Raw genomic sequence first — 17,735 nt, forward strand, 5'->3', positions numbered from 1 at the left:
AACGCTACAGTTTTATCGAGACCCGCGCTGCTTCTATCTAACCTTTGAGGGCACCTTATGTTATATCAACGTATAGGAAAGGTTTCGTGGGGTATGGGCGAAACCAGGATACCTGGAAACAGCTTGGATCGGCACGGACGATTTGGGACGAAGGTTCTGTTTCGTGCTGTAAAACTGATTAAACTCAGATTTAACAAAACGTTTAAATCATCTACGTGATACATTTTGATGTGTTCAGAACGACTGTCATGCTTCCTGCATCACTATTCTGACTACCAACAGCTCGCACTCTATTGGTGCAAAGAACCTTAGGATGTCCTGAAAAGGATAAGAACTGCGCTACAGAAATGTAACGGATGCAACCCTTCCTGCACATGCCCACTTCCCTCCACAGTCGTTGCTTGACCGGCTGAATTCTTCCAGCAGTTTGTTTTTGTTTTGCAGAGCCCAGCATCTGCAGCCTCCCGTGCCTTCTGAAATGTTCACTTCAAATCCATGATTCAGTGGGAAGTTCTAAAAGAATCTTTCAATCTTACACTGTTGTTACGGCAAAAAAAAACTGCAGGCGAGGTTAACACTGCTGCTCGTACTGCACAAATGAACTTTTCATTATGATTGAGAATGGAGTTTAAATAAAATAATCCAGTCCCAGCCCATTCTTTGGTGAGGGAAAATTGTTCAATTGGCTAGAAGTATATATAACATGCAATTATGTGGTACCTCTGACGCAATCATATGTTTCAAAATTCTGGGAGATATTGGGAAGAATACTTCGATCTAGGAATATAACGCAGAGAAAAAAGCTGTAAGCGAGGGAGTTTCTTGAGCTCAGGAACTAGGCAGCTGGGGGATGGAAATCAGTGCTACACAAGAAGTTGGAATCATAAGCAGGTGGAGAGTTAGAGGGTTGCAAGTTTGCAGAAATGGCGAGTAGGCTGTAGAAGACAGAATGAACATGGAGAATAACCATTTTAAAATTGAGGCATTGTCAGACCCAAGTGTAGGTCTGTGAGCACAAGGTGTGAGAGACATCTGGCACTAACTGTGCGTTAGGATACCACCAAGAGGCTTCCGTGTGAAACCAAGGTTATGGTGGGTGACCTCCTTGGGGTGCGTTGGATGGTTACCTTAATGGGTGACTAAGCCTTCGAGAGGGTTTCAGCAATGGACCAATACAATGACGTGTTAAAAACCTTCGGATAAGTTCATGGATAGGAGGGGTATAGAGAGATATGAGCCAAACGCAGGCAAAATGGTTGGCGGGTCGATGAATTGGGCCAAAGAGCCCGTTTCCATTTTGCGTCTGTGAATAGAAACAAAGGAGGAAGAGTGGTTTGGGGCGGTAGAGCTGCTAAACAGGCAACACTATGGTTTATAACAAGAAGATCTGCAGATGTTGGAAATCCAAGTAATACACACAAACCGCTGGAGGAACTCAGCAGGCCGGACAGCATCTATGGAAAAGTGGACATCTACTAATTTTTTTTCCAGCCCTGCCGAAGGGTCTCGCCCCGATACGTCGACCGTACTTTTTTCCCCATAGATGCTGCCTGGTCTGCTGAGTTCCTCCAGCATTTCGTGTGTGTTGCTATGGTTTATAAGCATCAGGAGGCAATTAAGAAGATTCTTGCTCTTTTCTGCATTTAAGAATGTGATTGAACCTCACATAAAATCATTCAATGCGATAAAGGGAGTTCAGGATATCAAGTGTGAAGGTGGCGTTGCTATTACATTTTACAGCGCAAATGTCGACCCTATTCCTCCAATCCTACTTCATCTCTCTTTCACAGACTATCCAGTGGATTGAGAAAACCCACAGCTTTTTGCACAAAGCTGCGGAATGGCTACTCACCCTTGGTTGGGCAATCGCAGCGCCGGTGGTCATCGGCATTATCGTGGAAATCTGTGCATAGTAAGCTCGACGAGGTTGTAGTTCAGTAACCTGTCGTAGTGGTGTTAATTGAGGGACAAACATTGGATACGGGAGGGAGTTCGCGTTCAAAAAATGTCATATGACCGTTTACTTTCACCTGACAGGGTGGGTGGGAGCTTGGTTTAATAGCTCATTTGAAGCTTGGGAAGATGATGAATGAACATGGTCCAGCTGGTTACAATTCAGTGAACGCCCAGCACTTGTTCTGACATTAAGAGGCTGATAGAACACAGGTGGATATTCAGCAGTAATGCACCATTAAGCTGGATGCCAACCGCCGTAAAACAAGATACAGGTGGATATTCAGCCATTTTGCCAGTTTCACACCACTGAAAGAGCCTCCCAATTAGACCCACTACCCTTCTCCCCCAACCTTGCCAGCTATTCCTTTTGAAATATTTATCCAATTCCTTTTTGATGGTACCTGCTGTTACCATAGTCCGTCACAAATCATCATTAATTTCCTCTTCCTTTTACAAGTCACTTTCAATCTGTTTTCTGGTTTCATTCCTTGATTATTCATTTAAAATTACTAAATTACTAATTAGTGAACCCCAAATGTGATTTGAAGCCTCCTGTAATATGCTCATCTTCTTTGTTCAAAGAGCAGCCCCTATTTCTCCAGTGTCCCCTCATTCTTGAACTCCCTCATCCCTAGAACCGTTCCAGTACACCACATTGGTAACATCTCATACTTGAATTCCATTGAAAGTTCAATGCTCAGAACCAAACAGAAAACTCCAACTGGGATCCAATCGTTTATGAAGGTTAGCAGAACTTCCTTCCTGCTTCTCCATTAAGAAAGCCAGATTTCTATCCACCTTTCAAAATTATCCTGTCTTCAAAAATTTGTGCACTTTTGATAGCAGAGAGGGTATGACGGAGACAACTAATGAAAGATATAAAGAGTAATGTGTTCAACTATTTAAGAAAAAAATACCATTTAATGGGTTATTACAAGCAGGCTTGGAGCTTTGCTTCTGAATGAACTGCAAAGGGAATGAACACCTATATACTGCATCTTAGCTGCTGAGGGTCAGTCACAAATCCACAATCTCATTTCCCAAATTTGAGAAGAGGGAGGCCCATACCAGACCTCTGGGAGTTGTAATCTTGCACATTTACAAGAAAGGAGACAAGGAAACCTCTGGTAACTTGAGAGGAATCTCACTGCCCTCATTTTACTGGGAGATCACTGGCTGGATTTCTTTGAACAGATTCATCCTAGAATTTGAAGAGCTGTTTCTAAAATCAATGTAGATTCCAGACATCTAGAGGCAGAGTGTATATGATCTTTGCCGTGTGACACCAAGAAAAATGCAGTGCACAGCAACAGCCTCTGCATACAGCCTTCTTCAACCTCACTCAAGTCTTTGATTCAAATCAGCAGAGACTGTGGTTCACCTCCCCGGACCCCCACCATCTGTCTCCTTATTTGATCGTCACAAATATGACAATCCAACTGTTACCTGTGCGGAGATCCCTCTGTAGTTACCTTAGGGCTTAGATCATGATTACAACATCCCAGATGTGGATGATAAGATTGTGACTGAAACACAGTTGAGCTGCACTAATCAGACATTGCATGTAGACCTGACAACATAACTTCAGCCCCTTGCATTTGTTCCATGATGACGTGCAAGAGACATGCGTGACAATACCAACTTAAAAGGCTACAGAGCCAATGCTGCTGCACTGCCCCAAATCTTTTCTGCCACTAAGTTGTACCTCGCCTCCAACACTTCCTGGAGGAATGGAACTAATTTTCAGAGCCAGTTCAGTGACAACTCCAGAATAAAGATCACTGAAACCCAGGGTTCTGTAATGTTTCACCGGACCGGTTATCAGCAGACAAGCGTTCTAATTCCAATTCCCATTACCATTCCCACATGTTGATCCATGACCGCCTCTTTTGTGCCAAGATGAGGCCACCCTGAGGGTAGAAGAGGATCACCTTATATTCTGTCTGGGTACCCTCCAACCTGATGGTATGAATATAGATTTCTTCTTCCCGTGAACAAAATTCTCCACCCCCCTCACTTCCTCTCTTCCCCACTCTGACCTTTTACTCCTTCTCACCTGCCTATTACCTGGGTCCACTCCTCCTTCCCTTTCTCCTATTATACCCTCTCCTATCAGATTCTTTCGTCTCCACCCCTTGTCAATAGACAATAGGTGCAGGAGTAGGCCATTCAGCCCTTCGAGCCAGCACTGCCTTTCACTGTGATCATGGCTGATCATCCATAATCAGTATCCTTTTCCTGCCCTTTCCTACCCATCTGGCTTCACCTATCACCTTCCAGCTAGCCCCTTTCCCTTCTCCTATCTTTTAATTCAAGCATCTCCCTCCCTCCCTCTCAGTCCTGCAGGGTCTCGGCCCAAAATCTGCATCTTGATATCCAAGCTAAAAAGTAATGGCACTTAAATACATAATGTTTTATTTGATCAATTTAAAATCAATACCATCATTACAAGTTAGAAAAAATGCATTCGGTGTACAAGATACATTCTTGCACATGACAATTGCAAATGCAGTACAAAATTAGGACTCTTTCCTCTGGTCCCAAAAAGATCTTTACACCACAATGGTTTATCAGTTAAAAAATATAACTCAAATTCATACCAAGTCCAGTGTCATTACCTTCACCAATTACAATTTCTCCAAAAGCAAGCTTTTTGTTCAAGAAAAAGAAACACAAGAGGCACTTTTGTGTTCCCGTGCAGAACTTTGTTACAAAGGTCTGCCCATTTTTTTTTTTAAAAGACCTTAATTTGTCCTTGAATTGGAAATTATGTATTAAAAAAAAGCTTGATGTGAAAACTATAGTAAAAGGCAGCTGGAGCAGCATTCGCGAAGTATACAAGTCCCATTGAAATAAAGTTACTATCGCTGGGAGCAACTGCAAGTTAATCAGCACTGAAGGTCCAGGAGCTTATGGGCCAGCAGATCATTTCCAGCACATCTGTTGTTTTGTTTTTATTTTTCATTTTATTAAAACCATGGTTATGAAGTATCCCCCTTTCTAAAGTTCAGTATCCCTGTATTTGGTGGTATGAGGCCCATGCTGACCATAGTAACCTCTCTTTGAATGGTCTGCAAGTTGTCTGCGATACTGCTCCTCCTCCTCATCATCTTCCGCTCTGTAGCCAAATCCGCTGGGGTCCAGGTAGGATTGTGGCGCGGGCTTCTGGGGCTCAGGAGGTCTGAAGTTAGCAAAAAAAAGAGAGCTAATGTTAAAATACCAAGAGAAAATTAGGTGTTATAAAGCAGAGAATTGTTAAACGTAGTTGAATTAAGTTAAGAATAGTAAAATAGTTTTCTACGCATGAAACATATCTCTGCCATTTATTTCTGTGACTAATTTTTCAACAATAATCTTGTCCCTCCCTTCTTATTTATGTGCTTTGAGTGACCATACCTCAATCAAAATCCTCGGTTTTTTTTTAGGCTACATGTTCAAAAATGGCATGAAGTTTCTCTTAAAACTCCAGGTACATCCTCTCTAGATGTCACGTGTGTTAAAAAGACATTGATATTCTGGGAAGACTAGCCAGAACATCAATCTTTCCCACAGGACATAGAGCTGGTAGGACAATGTCTGCCTCCTACTTCTTACAACTCTGGAGGCGGTTGAATTTGGATGTCCTGAATGTATTATGCATTGCCAGTTGTTGCATATTGTAAAAGCAAGCACATAACTGACCAGAGCTGAGGCATATGGAGTTCTTGCAATTCCTAGGGAAAACTTAATGGGCTAGATCTTCCAACAGGTTGCTACCAGCTATTCTATAATTACAGTACTTACAGTTGTAATATGCAGCATTACCCTCACTCCTCATTGATAGACTCCCAAAGAAGTTCAGCAGTGATCTAAAGAGGGTTCAGAGTATGGTACAGTACACACATAACTTGCATGCACTGAAAACTACATGACCGATCTTTGGGAGTACCAATGGCGGTCTTAAAGACACCTCTGCCATACCCAGTAGGAGGGGGTTATTCTAGGAGTCTGTTAATTGTCTTAACACATTTTAAGTTTGACCCACATTGCTGGTGGTGATAAACACAAAATCAAACAGCTCAAATGTTAACATCTGCATGAGCAGTGCAAGTCACCTCAAAAAACCTTTCATATTATATTCTCCATTGCCTTTGGGCAAGTTTTGTGGTAAGAAGCACGAGTAGGTCATCAAATATGCTCCAAGGCAGTCGAGATCAATAATGAATTGGCTCTAACAACTCAAAGATAAAATTTTATTTCCCTGCAGGGAGTTATATATAAAGGTTAAAGCTACGTCCCCAGACCCAAAGTAAAAACAAAAGGATCTCAAGGATCATTTGACATTGCAGATTTGCGGATCATTTCTCTGGCTTTATACATTCTCAGCAATTTTATTATGAAAATGATTTTGTATGGCCAATTCAATAAAACTTCAGTGGGGAGGGGGAAAGAGGGATGAGGCCTGGGGAAGAGGGCTCTCAAGCTTGACATCAAGGGTTCTGACTGTAGCTTGCTGCCGTGGTCCATATCAGACTGTCAATCTGACCACCTGAGAACAGGGAAATACTGTTTTGCCATTAAGTTCAGGTTATTCTCCACTGTCTTCACTCTGGTCATTTTGGCCGCCTCCAGTCTCTCACAAATATCTAGTACCTGATCTTGTGTCCTGTAGGTCACAATATTTAAGCCATTTCAGACATATCAGTGTAAAACAAACCATTCCAGGGTTTGATATGAAGAAAGCACTCTTTCAAACAATATCAAATCACTCCATTTGCAAAAGTACCAATTGTTAGAACTGTAAAGAGTTCATAGATTTCCTGCACTCATAGATCTCCCAGTAAATCTGAATAGTTTCAATTAATAAACCCTGGTGGATCTCATTTGTTAATAATGTGAGTATTGATATCACAGAAATTTAAATACTGCTATTCTTAGTTCACATCACCAAGAAATATTCCTGCTTGTTCTCCATGTGGATCAGAAGATTCCAACCTACCAGTGATTGGCAATAAAATATAGAGACAGGAGAATGACAGAGTAATTTAGTTGGTACACATTTGAACTAAATGTCGCTGCATTCAGAAAAATAACTCGTGTCACTTTTATGTTGTCTCGATGTTACTTCTGCTCTCCAGCGTACTCACAAAGGTTGGACCTGCCTAGAATCTGGGGCGGGACCAGACTAAATAGTCGGAGATGCCAGAGCTATGCTGAACTCCATGGGAGCTCAGTATCATGGCTGAAGTGCATATTATTGTCCTCCAGCACAGTGGAAGGTTGAGACTTCCAACTATGGTGCAGATCCTCTAACTGCCAGTGGGACATCGGAAGATCAGCTCCAATAATGCATCAGTCAGCAATGCTTTCAAGTTGTCCTGGACAACTAACTAAATCACATATTTCCAGAGGAAGAAAATTTGGTTGCAGGTTAGGATGCTTAACATGGGAACAATTATTGAAGCACGATTCACCTGTCCAAGTGAGAAAAGGTTCAAATAGTTTACCCAAATGGAATTTATTTAAAACAACAACTCTTCATAAAAAAACGTACAGATCTCAGAACAGCTGAAGAATTTCAGAGACTTGTGATTAAAATGGGATCTGTTATAGAAGATAACATGGCTAAACTCCAACACCCTGGCTTACAAAACATGCAAAAAAAATTGTATGCATTCTGTAACAAAAACAAAGTACTGGGGGATATTTGGATGGGCACTCTCTTCTGGTTTTGTTAACAGGTGGTGAATATTCCAATATATTCCTGCCTGTTAAAAGTGCATGAGCTAGCAAATTTAAAATGGAAGCCCAGGTTGTAGACCTCCAACTGTAAGATAAATACTAATCAGGAGATCAGGGTCAACTTCCATGTAGTTTTAACTTGTTTCACTGGATTTTTATGTCCTATGTAAGGGCAGAAAGAGCTATCTGAAACAAGTCACCTCTGGCAGTGTGGAACTGCTTCTGCTATTTCACAGGGTATCTTTTCAGATCTGGCTTTTGACACCAATCATTTAACTTATAAACTCTGACATTAGGTTCTTGCATTTCTATTCAGGTGCTTAAGGTGAAATGGATGTGGACTCTCAGAAGGACCCCTAGAAAGTGGTGGTGGATAGGTGGCTGGAGAAGGTGGTCGAGAATGAAAGCATCATGACCAGCTTGTCTCAACCTACCCTCTATATTGTGTTCTGTACGAGATGGCTACAAATGTACAAGCTTCAGGCTGCCACAGGATAGTAGAGATGGGTACAATTATAATGTTTAAAAGTACAATGATGGGAACAGCTTAGAATGATGTAGGACAAATGTGGACAAGCTCCAATGGACACATTAGTCAACATAAACAAGTCTGGGCTGAAGAGCTTGTTTCCATTTCTTCTGACCTATGAGGAAGAATAGAGGCACTAATGGGATAAGGAGAACAGAGAGGTAGCTCCTCTGATGCATCACCACAGACTCAGTAGGGCCCAATCACCTGCTATACATTCAAAATAAAGTCAAATGTAAAAATAATTCAGCTGTGCAAGTGTACAAAATCTAAATTAGAGCTTCAGGGAAAATTTTAACCAACCTCATCCAACCTGGATTCAGTGGCTTTCAACCGGGCCACTAGATGGAGTGCCCTCCAAAGAGAGTGAGAAAGCACATAAAGGAAAGCAAAATCACAAGGCAAGTAAGGAGAAAGGTAGTTGTCGACACAACAGCCTGCTGCAGTCAATAGAAGGCAGGGAAAGACCTGTGACTTTCCAGCTGAGGTGATAACTGATCAAAAAGTGATAGGACTTAAAAACTTATTTTGGCTTCTCACCAAAACAGGAACAAGTTAAGGGAATTCACAATCAAATCTCTGGTCACACTGTATGTTTCTGTTGTTAAGATGGCAGGAGCAGATCCTGGTCTTCTACCATTTACCCACCTGTGAGTGACATTCACAGATACCATCTAACAATAGTCTACTGACCATTGTCTAACATATTCCGCAGAAGAGGGAAGAAAATCTCTGTACATGTGGATAAAGCACCTCATCGGCTTTGCCTTAGGGAACTTCTAGAGAAACCGCACACAGATGTTGGCTGTTAGGCCCTTCAAGCCTGCTCCCTCTTTCAGTCCAACCACATCTGATCCCTTACCTCAGTACTGTATTCTTGCTCTCTCCCACACCTCTCATTTTGCAATTCTCTGTACCTCAAAATATATTCAGCAGCATGGCACCTACAACCTTCTGTGGTAAAGAATTCCTAAGGTCCGTAACCTGAGTGAAGAAAATTCTCCTTCCAGTTCTTAATGTCTTATCATATTATCCCAAGACCATGACAACCTATTCTAGATACTTCACCTCGGGAAAATATCCTCCCCACATGTAGTCTGTGTAGTCTTAAGGATGCTTGCATGTTTCAATGAGATCTCTCATTCTTCAAAACTCTGATAAAATGAGACCTAAAGAACTCAATTTCTTCCTATCCAAGGAACAGCTGGTGAACCTTTGCTGTAGCCCTAATTTCCAAGTACATCCTCCAGTAAGGAGACCGAAACTATACCCAGTACTCACCAATGCCTAGTACAACTATAACATGGCTTCCTTCCTCCTATATCAAAACTTCTTGTAATGAAGGCCAACACATTCTAAACATTCTACCAAAGGGAACAATTCCTTTATCTTTTACCCTAAATCCTGTTATTTTTAAACACATATTTAACCTCAGGACAATGGCAGAACAGAGGGACAGGATCCATTTCCTATGGTTGAGCGGGAGAAGAAGGGTGTGCAGAACACATGAGCATCATGATATTACCTGAAAATGTTAAGGCAGGCCATTCAAGCAAGTTCTACTCCCTTTAGTCTTCACACTAAACAGAGTAGAACTTTGGTCTTGATACTCTTTGGGGGAAGAGGGTTACAAAGATCAACTGAAAACTGCAAACTCAACATTGGAAGAGGATGGGCAAGAGGTAGTAACAGCCATGGGCAGGGCAATGGAGCTATTTAACAGAGCTATCACGATCTGACTGAATGACACAGAGATTCAAAGGATGAAATGGCAGTTTACCAATAGCCCACCCTGGTCCAACTATGTTAATGTTATGGCCAAGAAAGCCTCTACTTCTCAGGGGGTTAAAGAAATTTGGCACACTCCTGTTGACTCTCAAAATCGATGTTCCATAGAAAGCATTGTCTGGATGCAAATAGCTTGGCATGGCAACTACACGGCATATTACCACAAGAAACTGCAGAGAGTTGTTGACACATATCAGCACATCACAGGAACCACCCTCCCCTCTATGGAATCTGCCGTTCTATACTTCTTGCTGCCTCAGAAAAACAGACAGAATAATCAAAGTCCTCACCCACCCCGGATATTCTTTCTTCTCCTCTCTCCCATCGGGCAGTGGATACAGAAGTTTGAAAGCACATACGACCAATGTCAAGGGAAGCTTCTACCCTACTGTTAACAGACTCTTGAACAGTCAGATGGACTCCTTGTTGCAGCAAACGAGGTGAACCCAAACACAGGACACAGGCACGGAGAGTGAGTTAGGATGTAGATGCGGGCGTGAGCGTTGCACGGCAAACAGGAGGGAGTGCAGGAAAGCAGGAGGCAGGCAGAACTTACCTTGACACGGAGCGTAGAAAGGAAAGCGGCAGACAAAACTTTTCTTAGCACGGAGAGACAGAGCTACATAGGTAAACCTCGGTGCTGAGGTAAAACTTAGAATACTGATCTTGACACGGAGAGACTGAGTTTCACAGGTAAACCTCGGAACTAGAGTAGAACTTAGAACACACAATCCTAAGCGGGCGGGAAATGTTAATTACCACACTGGCAAAACCAATGAGCTGGCAACTGGCAACTAGTGGGTGCAAAGAGGGGTTCTTATACTGCAGGTCTTGATGAAAACCAGGTGTGTTGCCATCAAAGCGAATTAGGAGAAAATGGGGAATTAATAGTCGGGACTGTGACAGTCTTGGCCTCACAATCTACCTAGTTAAGATCTTGCACGTTATTGGTTACCTGAACTGCACTTTTTCCACTAGCTTTAACACTTTATTCTGCATTGTTATTGATCTACCTTATTCTAGCTCATGTGTAATGATTTAATTTGGATAAACAATATGCAAGACAATATGCAATATTTTCACTGTATCTTGGTACATGTGACAATAATAAACCTATACTAATACACTTTGTACATTTGGAGAGTGAGTTACTGATAGGGACCTGCCTTACCTGTGTGACTGTGGTTGTTCCACTTTAGGTGGTTTCATAGGAACAGCATAGATATCTGGGTTCTTTTGTGCTATTTCCAGCTGCAAAAAGAACAGACACCATTTAACCCAGGTTAAAAAGAACAGTGTAAATTACAGTGGACAAAGATCAAAATATATATGTGATTATTAAATCAACAATGCAAATATATCTAACAAAAGACAGCACTAAAATCAAATAAATCTGCCTTGTGGCTACACCCACTCACGGGGAAGGATCGGGAGTAAACCCCAAGGAAAAATCCGGAGCTGGAGTCCCGAAGGCAGTTCTACACACACTGACAACTCCTGTGCTGCTGGTGCCAAACTGCACCGGTGTCTGCCATTCCTTTGAATTTGTCAGCTGCACGGAGAGGGGCAACAGCTTGCTCTCCATATTGTACAGCCCTGGCTTGTGTATCACATAGACAGCTGGGACACAACATCTATGGTCAACCCTGAACAAAGGAGGGCCTCAAAATCTTGTTAATTTCAATCTCCTTTGATTTTTCTAAATTCTAGAGAATACAAGTCTGGTCTATTCACTATCTTCCCATGTGGCAAACGTGCCTAGTCTAATGAAACTCTGAGGCACACCTTTTGTATTATTATCCCTTTCAGGTGAGATCAAAATTGTACACACTACTCTAGATAAGGTTTTAAGTTACTACAAGTCTCAAAGTTACATCTTTTCTCCTGTCTCATAATAAAGGGTAGCACACTCTTTGCGTTGCTAAGCACTTATGTCATCTAGACAAAGGTTTTCAGTGAGTGGTGTATGTGCAGGGTCACCCAAGTCACTTCGAAGATCAACACTACCCACTGCCTCACCATTTAAGAATACTCCATGCAACAAAGTGGATCATACTGCATCTGCCACTCACTCATCCTCCTCACTACTCTCAATCTCTCTTAGTTTTGTATCATCGGCAAACTTTGAAATGTTGGTCATGAACTGCTGGAGCCCAAGAGCTGATCACTGGTTAGTCACAGCCCAGCAACCCAAGATAGATCCATTAGTTTCCACAGTTAATCCAACGAGCCATCCTCAATCCATATCGGTATGTTACTCTAACTCTTCACTCTAAATTTGCTAACCAACTACTACATACAACACTTTAGAAAATCCAAATACACTACATTTGCTTTGCTTCCCATTATCCCTCCAAGAACTTTAGTATATTGGTCAAACGGAATTTATTTCATAAATCCAAGTTGACTCTTCGCAATCCTGTTATTCTTTTCAAAGTTCATTTTACTGTCAGAGTACAATACAACTCTGATATTGTCTACTCCAGATAGCTATTAAATATCCAAAGACCATGATGCTGACTAAAGACATCAACTCCACCTCCCAAGCAGGCAAAAGAAAAGAAACAAAACCCGCAGACCCCAAAAATTCCCCCTCCCCACAGCAAAAAAAAGTGACAATAACAGTCCCCGACCCCAGTACTCGCAGAAAAGAACAGCAACAATAATATTCTCTGACCATCACTTGGAGAAAAGGATAGTGACAGTAGCACCAAATCTCCAGCACCGCCCCCCCATACAAAAAATTAACAAATCACCCATCTGCCAATCATCCACAAGAAAGAAAACACAAAAAAAATTGAAGGACACCAATATAAAGTACAGCCCAATAATCACATAAATCTCAGAATATCTGAAATTTTTCTTCTGCATGCCAGAAGAGTATCCACATGAGCTCAGTTCTGCCATAAAGAGTGACTGTCGACCCGGGCCCAAACGCAGATCTGACCCCCTCCGCATTCACCTAAATGCTTAATCTTTCTCACAGCTTCGAGATGGATTTGTTCATAATCCCGTCTCTGGTTTTTTCCACAATTCAACTCGTGCTCTCAGTCCTTTTTGGCTCCCCATCTCTGATCTCCATGAGGCAGCTCTCCAGGCACAGCATCGCGCTGGATCCTTTGATCGAGTTCTAAACCGTATGTCATAGGCTCCAACAGTCTCCAACAGGACAAGAACAAGCAGAAGACGGAGAAGAAGTGAAATAATTGGAAAAGTTTGCCATCTGGAAGATGTTGACCGAGGAATCATTGTTCGCTGGTGCTATCTTGACTCGAAGAAATTCAATTTCATTCATTGCACGCTCTCACAAATCTCCCTTGTATTTTGTAAAGGATTTAGCACAAACTTCCTCAGTTGGAAGCTTTATGGTAATTCCTAATGTCCCATCTTCACTACCTGAAGTTGAGTTGTAAGGTCTCCCTGTATGATAATCTTTGAAACACACTGCTGACCAAATTGCCACACAATCTACTCTAACAAGTTATCAAGTGCTCAGTGATGAATGCCAAACCTCGGTCAATCCATTTTGTATTCCTAAACATTGTCAAGATGATTCCTCATGAAAAATATCCAATTAACCTCCTCTGGTTTTCCAATGGATGCTCTCCTGCTCTAACTGAGATGATTAGGCCAATAATTCATCACACAGTCAATGTTCCAACTCGGAACAAAGTTAGAGAAGGATAACAACACTGTTAACTAGTAAATGTCATTAGAGAATCAAAGTGAAGTCTTTTGCCAATAAATAATTATGGTCTTAAACCAGATAACCACTGATGAGGTAAATTAAATCAAATAAGCTATAATAAAAAAATTCCTCATCAATATCAAGAGTTTGCATTTCAGGATCTCAGCTAGCTTTCACATGGCTGCAATTTTGCAGATTTTTTGTTCAACACCATTTAGATTTGACTGAATTAAAGACATACTGATTTCGTATCTCATTTAACACTGGGATAGGTTGTAAGCTTGACTGCAAAAGTGATTAATGAGGTAGCTTTTAGCAGAAGAGGAGTTTAGCGGGAGGTATAGCAAAGCTTGAAAGAGGGAGTTAAAGATAGAGTCGAAGTTGGAGGCTTGAGAAATGAGTCAGATACCTGAAAATACAAAACTGGAGCAAAGATCTGAGGGTTACAGGACTCGAGCTCATTTATAGAGATAAGGAAGGAGAAAGATTCAATTAGGATTTAAGTATGGTTGTTCCTATATGGCAATATTGGGGCAAAGCAGCTGAACCTGAGAATTTAAGGACAGAAGCATGTAAGGGATGTACAACCTTTAACCTGCTCTACCGTTCACAAGTTCACAGCTAATTTAACTCAACAACTCCTTAACACCCTCAAACCCCAATGTAAATCTCTTAACTATCCAAACATCTTTAGATCTCTGACTTAAACACACTCAATGACATCATGTATGATCAGAAATCTTCTGAGGGCCCCAAGTGCTTAGTTGTTAAGTTCTTCCAGAGATTCAAAGGTTTTCTTTGACAGTCAAGGAATTAAGAGGTAAGGGGGTGAGAACAGGAATTTAAGAGTTAGGACTACAGCTGATATTGGTAGTTTAGTGGTTAGCACAACACTCTACAGTATCAGCAACCCAAATTCAATTCCTGCTGTTGCCTGTAAGAAGTTTGGACGTTCTCCCCATGACCACGTGAGTTTCCTCTGGGTACTCCGGTTTCCTCCCACAGTCAAAAGACATACCAGTTGGTAAGTTAATTAGCCATTGTAAACTGTCCTGTGATTAGGCCAGGGTTGAATTGTGGTTTGCTGGGAAGGAGGGAAGGACAAATGGTTCCATGAGTGTTGAAGCAGGCTGGAAAATTCCCTCATCTCACTCTGAAACGACAGGACACTCATTGAGAGACGTTGACCCATAGTGAACTTATTTCAGTAATTGAGAGCTCAGAGCTTGGTCAACAAGAACTTTAGCAGAAGATTCTAAGCCATAAGCAAGACGATTGGAGGGAAGGTGAAGATAAAGTTTTCAGCCAGGCAGGGGTTGTCTGGAATTCACTCAAGATGGAGTCGCTGCAGAAAAACTCCAGGTATTTAAAGTGTACTGCATGAGCACTTAATGATGTCAAAACCAACAGGACTACAGAGCGAGAGATGAGTTTGGGAATAGGCCAAGCAGCTTGACTTTTGACACCATGGACTAAGTGTCTCTTCCTGTTGTATCTACTTTTCTACGAAAGCAGAAACAGGACATTACTGCTAAAATTCTGCTGTTGCTAGAGATGAAGTGTAAATTTAAACCAGAAAACGCACTGATCATTAAAATTGTGTTGCAACTTACTCTTGCCATTTGTGCTTCTTGTAGTTCTTGCAGTCTCTGAGCTCGAGCTTTGTGATCCAGTTTTTCAAATATTTTCACTTTGCCCAACACTGATTTATGCTGGTCCCCATCTCCCAACTCTTCATCGATGTACTGCTCACCCTCTTCACTTGGGGGCATAGTGGCTGGAGCCGGTGGCTTGACTGCCGTTCTGGTCCCAAACGAGGGTTTCAAAGCCACCGGAGGGGGTTGCGGCTTGGAAGGGATTGTGGCCTCCTGACTGCGGGGGTGCTCACTGCTCCCAGGACTCGAGCTACTGTAACGAAAATCATAGTACGGCTTTGGAGGCTCTTTCACGTATGCATGCACTTCAGCTTTGGCCTGTACAAGAATAAAATCAGACACAATGGATTGTAATAATGCTAGACTATTTCAGTTATTATTTCACTTTGGAATTTGGGCACAAGACTCCCTGGGCAATGTGATAACCAGAGGGAAATCTGTTTTTAAAGTGATGTTGATGATGGGTGTTCTGGCCAATAACCTTTGACCAGAACACCCACTTCTTCCCCCTTTCCACTCCCCCCCACCCCAGAATATCACATACACGAGGGCTCTAATATAAGGGTACATCCAACCAACAGTACTTCTGGCATTTCAGCATTTCGTTCAGTGCTGCACTCAGTGTGCCGGCTGCAAAACATAAAATTAAAACCCAACCCAAACATGGCCATTCTGAACCTAACTCTTGCACTTAAAATTTATCTGATACCCGAGACATAATTGGATCCCATTGTCCAAGGGCAGGTACAGGTTTCCCCCACCATCCGAAGGTAGAGTGTTCCTATGAAACGGTTTCTAAGCCGGAATGTCGTAAAGTGAAGAAGCAATTACCATTTATTTATATGGGAAAATTTTGTGAGTGTTCACAGACCCAAAAATAACCTACCAAATCATGCCAAATAACACACAAAACCTAAAATAACAGTAACATATAGTAAAAGCAGGAATGATATGATGAATACACAGCTTATATAAAATAGAAATACTTCCCTACAATCATTGCCTACACTGTTTTCCGTAGCGAAAATTTCACGCAAGCGCTCTTGACAAAAACATGGCGCAAGCGCTCTCCAGTAACCTTTAAGCTATGAAGCTGCCAACTCACACCAAATAACACATAAAAATACACAGCCGATATAAAGTAGAAATAATGTATGTACAGTGTAGTATCACTTACGGGAATCAAAAAGACATTGAGCACACTGATGATGGTGTGTTAGGCTGAGTCGTCGGAGGTTAGGGTGGTGCAGTGGCCCCCACCCTCCAGGCAGCAGACAGATCAGAGGCAACGCAATTGGCAATCGCCTCTGATCTGGGCCGACATTTATGTGCCGGGTGGTACCTAATTAATTAGCTTGTTTATTTCGGCTTGTTTTCTTAAAGATGTGCTGGGTGCATCCCAGCTACCGCTGCATTCTTCGTGGATCGGTTTCTGTCCGCAGCCCGGAGGTTGTGGTGGTGGAACACTGGAGTGTCATCTTGTTGTCTGTTTCCATCAGAGCAGGCAGGTCATCTTCTTCTATGTCTGCCTGCCTTGATGTTGAAGGTCGAGGTTCATCATCTGCTGTGGCTGATGTGGAAGGCTTGAAAAACGACACTATGCTTGACTGCTTAGCCCCACGCATTTTTAGATCATACAGTTCTTTGTAAGCACTCAAACCATCCTGCAAATATGCCCTAAACCTACGCACCCTTTCAAAATTAAAGTCGTACTTTATCATTGCAGCGAAAATCTCACGCAGTTGCTTCACGTTCAGTTCCTGGACGACTTCACTTTCGGTCCGTTTGCTACTGTATTCGGTTTATCAGTTCTTGGTCATGGGATGCCAAAACCTCTTCAACATCATCTTCGTGAACTTCCACAAGCCAAACTCACTTTGTCCTTACTTCGTTCACCATGATCAAAACGCTTAATTATGTCTAGTTTTACGCTAAGTGTAACACCCTTACGAGCTCTTTCGGGCTTTTCCGATACCTTAGAACTTATCTTGCTAACGGCTGCTCACAGGTACGTGTTTAAGCAATGCCGGTGAGAATGCAGTTCCGAATCCGGGGGAGAGTGGCTGCTTGGGGCGCGCGCTGATTTTCTTTCGCATGCTGCCTTTTTTCACAGCAGTGAAAACACCTTCTGTTAGCGTAAACAGGTAACTAATGTAGGTCTTTCGTAACAGTGAGGTTTCGTAAAGTGAACGTTCGAAAAGCGGGGGACACCTATAACTCTGTACACAGAAGTTTTAAATGCTTCCTGTGCTATCCACTCCTTCCCAATTACTTGCAGGTTCTCAACCCTACCACATCCCACAGAATTAACTTTGGTACAATTACACAGAACTGACATCACCCAGTCCAATGCAAGGAACAAACAATCTGCTGGAGGAACTCAGCAGGTCACGCCACA

The 17,735-nt window shown here is 42.2% G+C and overlaps 1 protein-coding gene across 5 annotated transcripts in view; it reads right to left on the reverse strand.

Annotated features, from left to right (window-relative positions):
* Positions 1–4,310: 4,310 nt before the first annotated feature.
* Positions 4,311–17,735, reverse strand: part of tjp2a (tight junction protein 2a (zona occludens 2)) — a 160,577-nt gene continuing 147,152 nt past the window's right edge. For all 5 annotated transcript variants that reach the window (XM_063049073.1, XM_063049072.1, XM_063049071.1 and 2 more), the window contains exons 21-23: positions 15,296–15,655; positions 11,166–11,245; positions 4,311–5,137 (exon numbers count right to left, since the gene is read on the reverse strand). In XM_063049073.1, the coding sequence (XP_062905143.1) occupies positions 4,957–5,137; positions 11,166–11,245; positions 15,296–15,655 (621 nt within the window). In that variant the 3' untranslated portion in view covers positions 4,311–4,956. The remainder of the gene's footprint in view (positions 5,138–11,165; positions 11,246–15,295; positions 15,656–17,735) is intronic.

This window comes from Mobula hypostoma, chromosome 5 (assembly GCF_963921235.1).
Source record: "Mobula hypostoma chromosome 5, sMobHyp1.1, whole genome shotgun sequence".
Lineage (NCBI taxonomy): Eukaryota > Metazoa > Chordata > Chondrichthyes > Myliobatiformes > Myliobatidae > Mobula > Mobula hypostoma.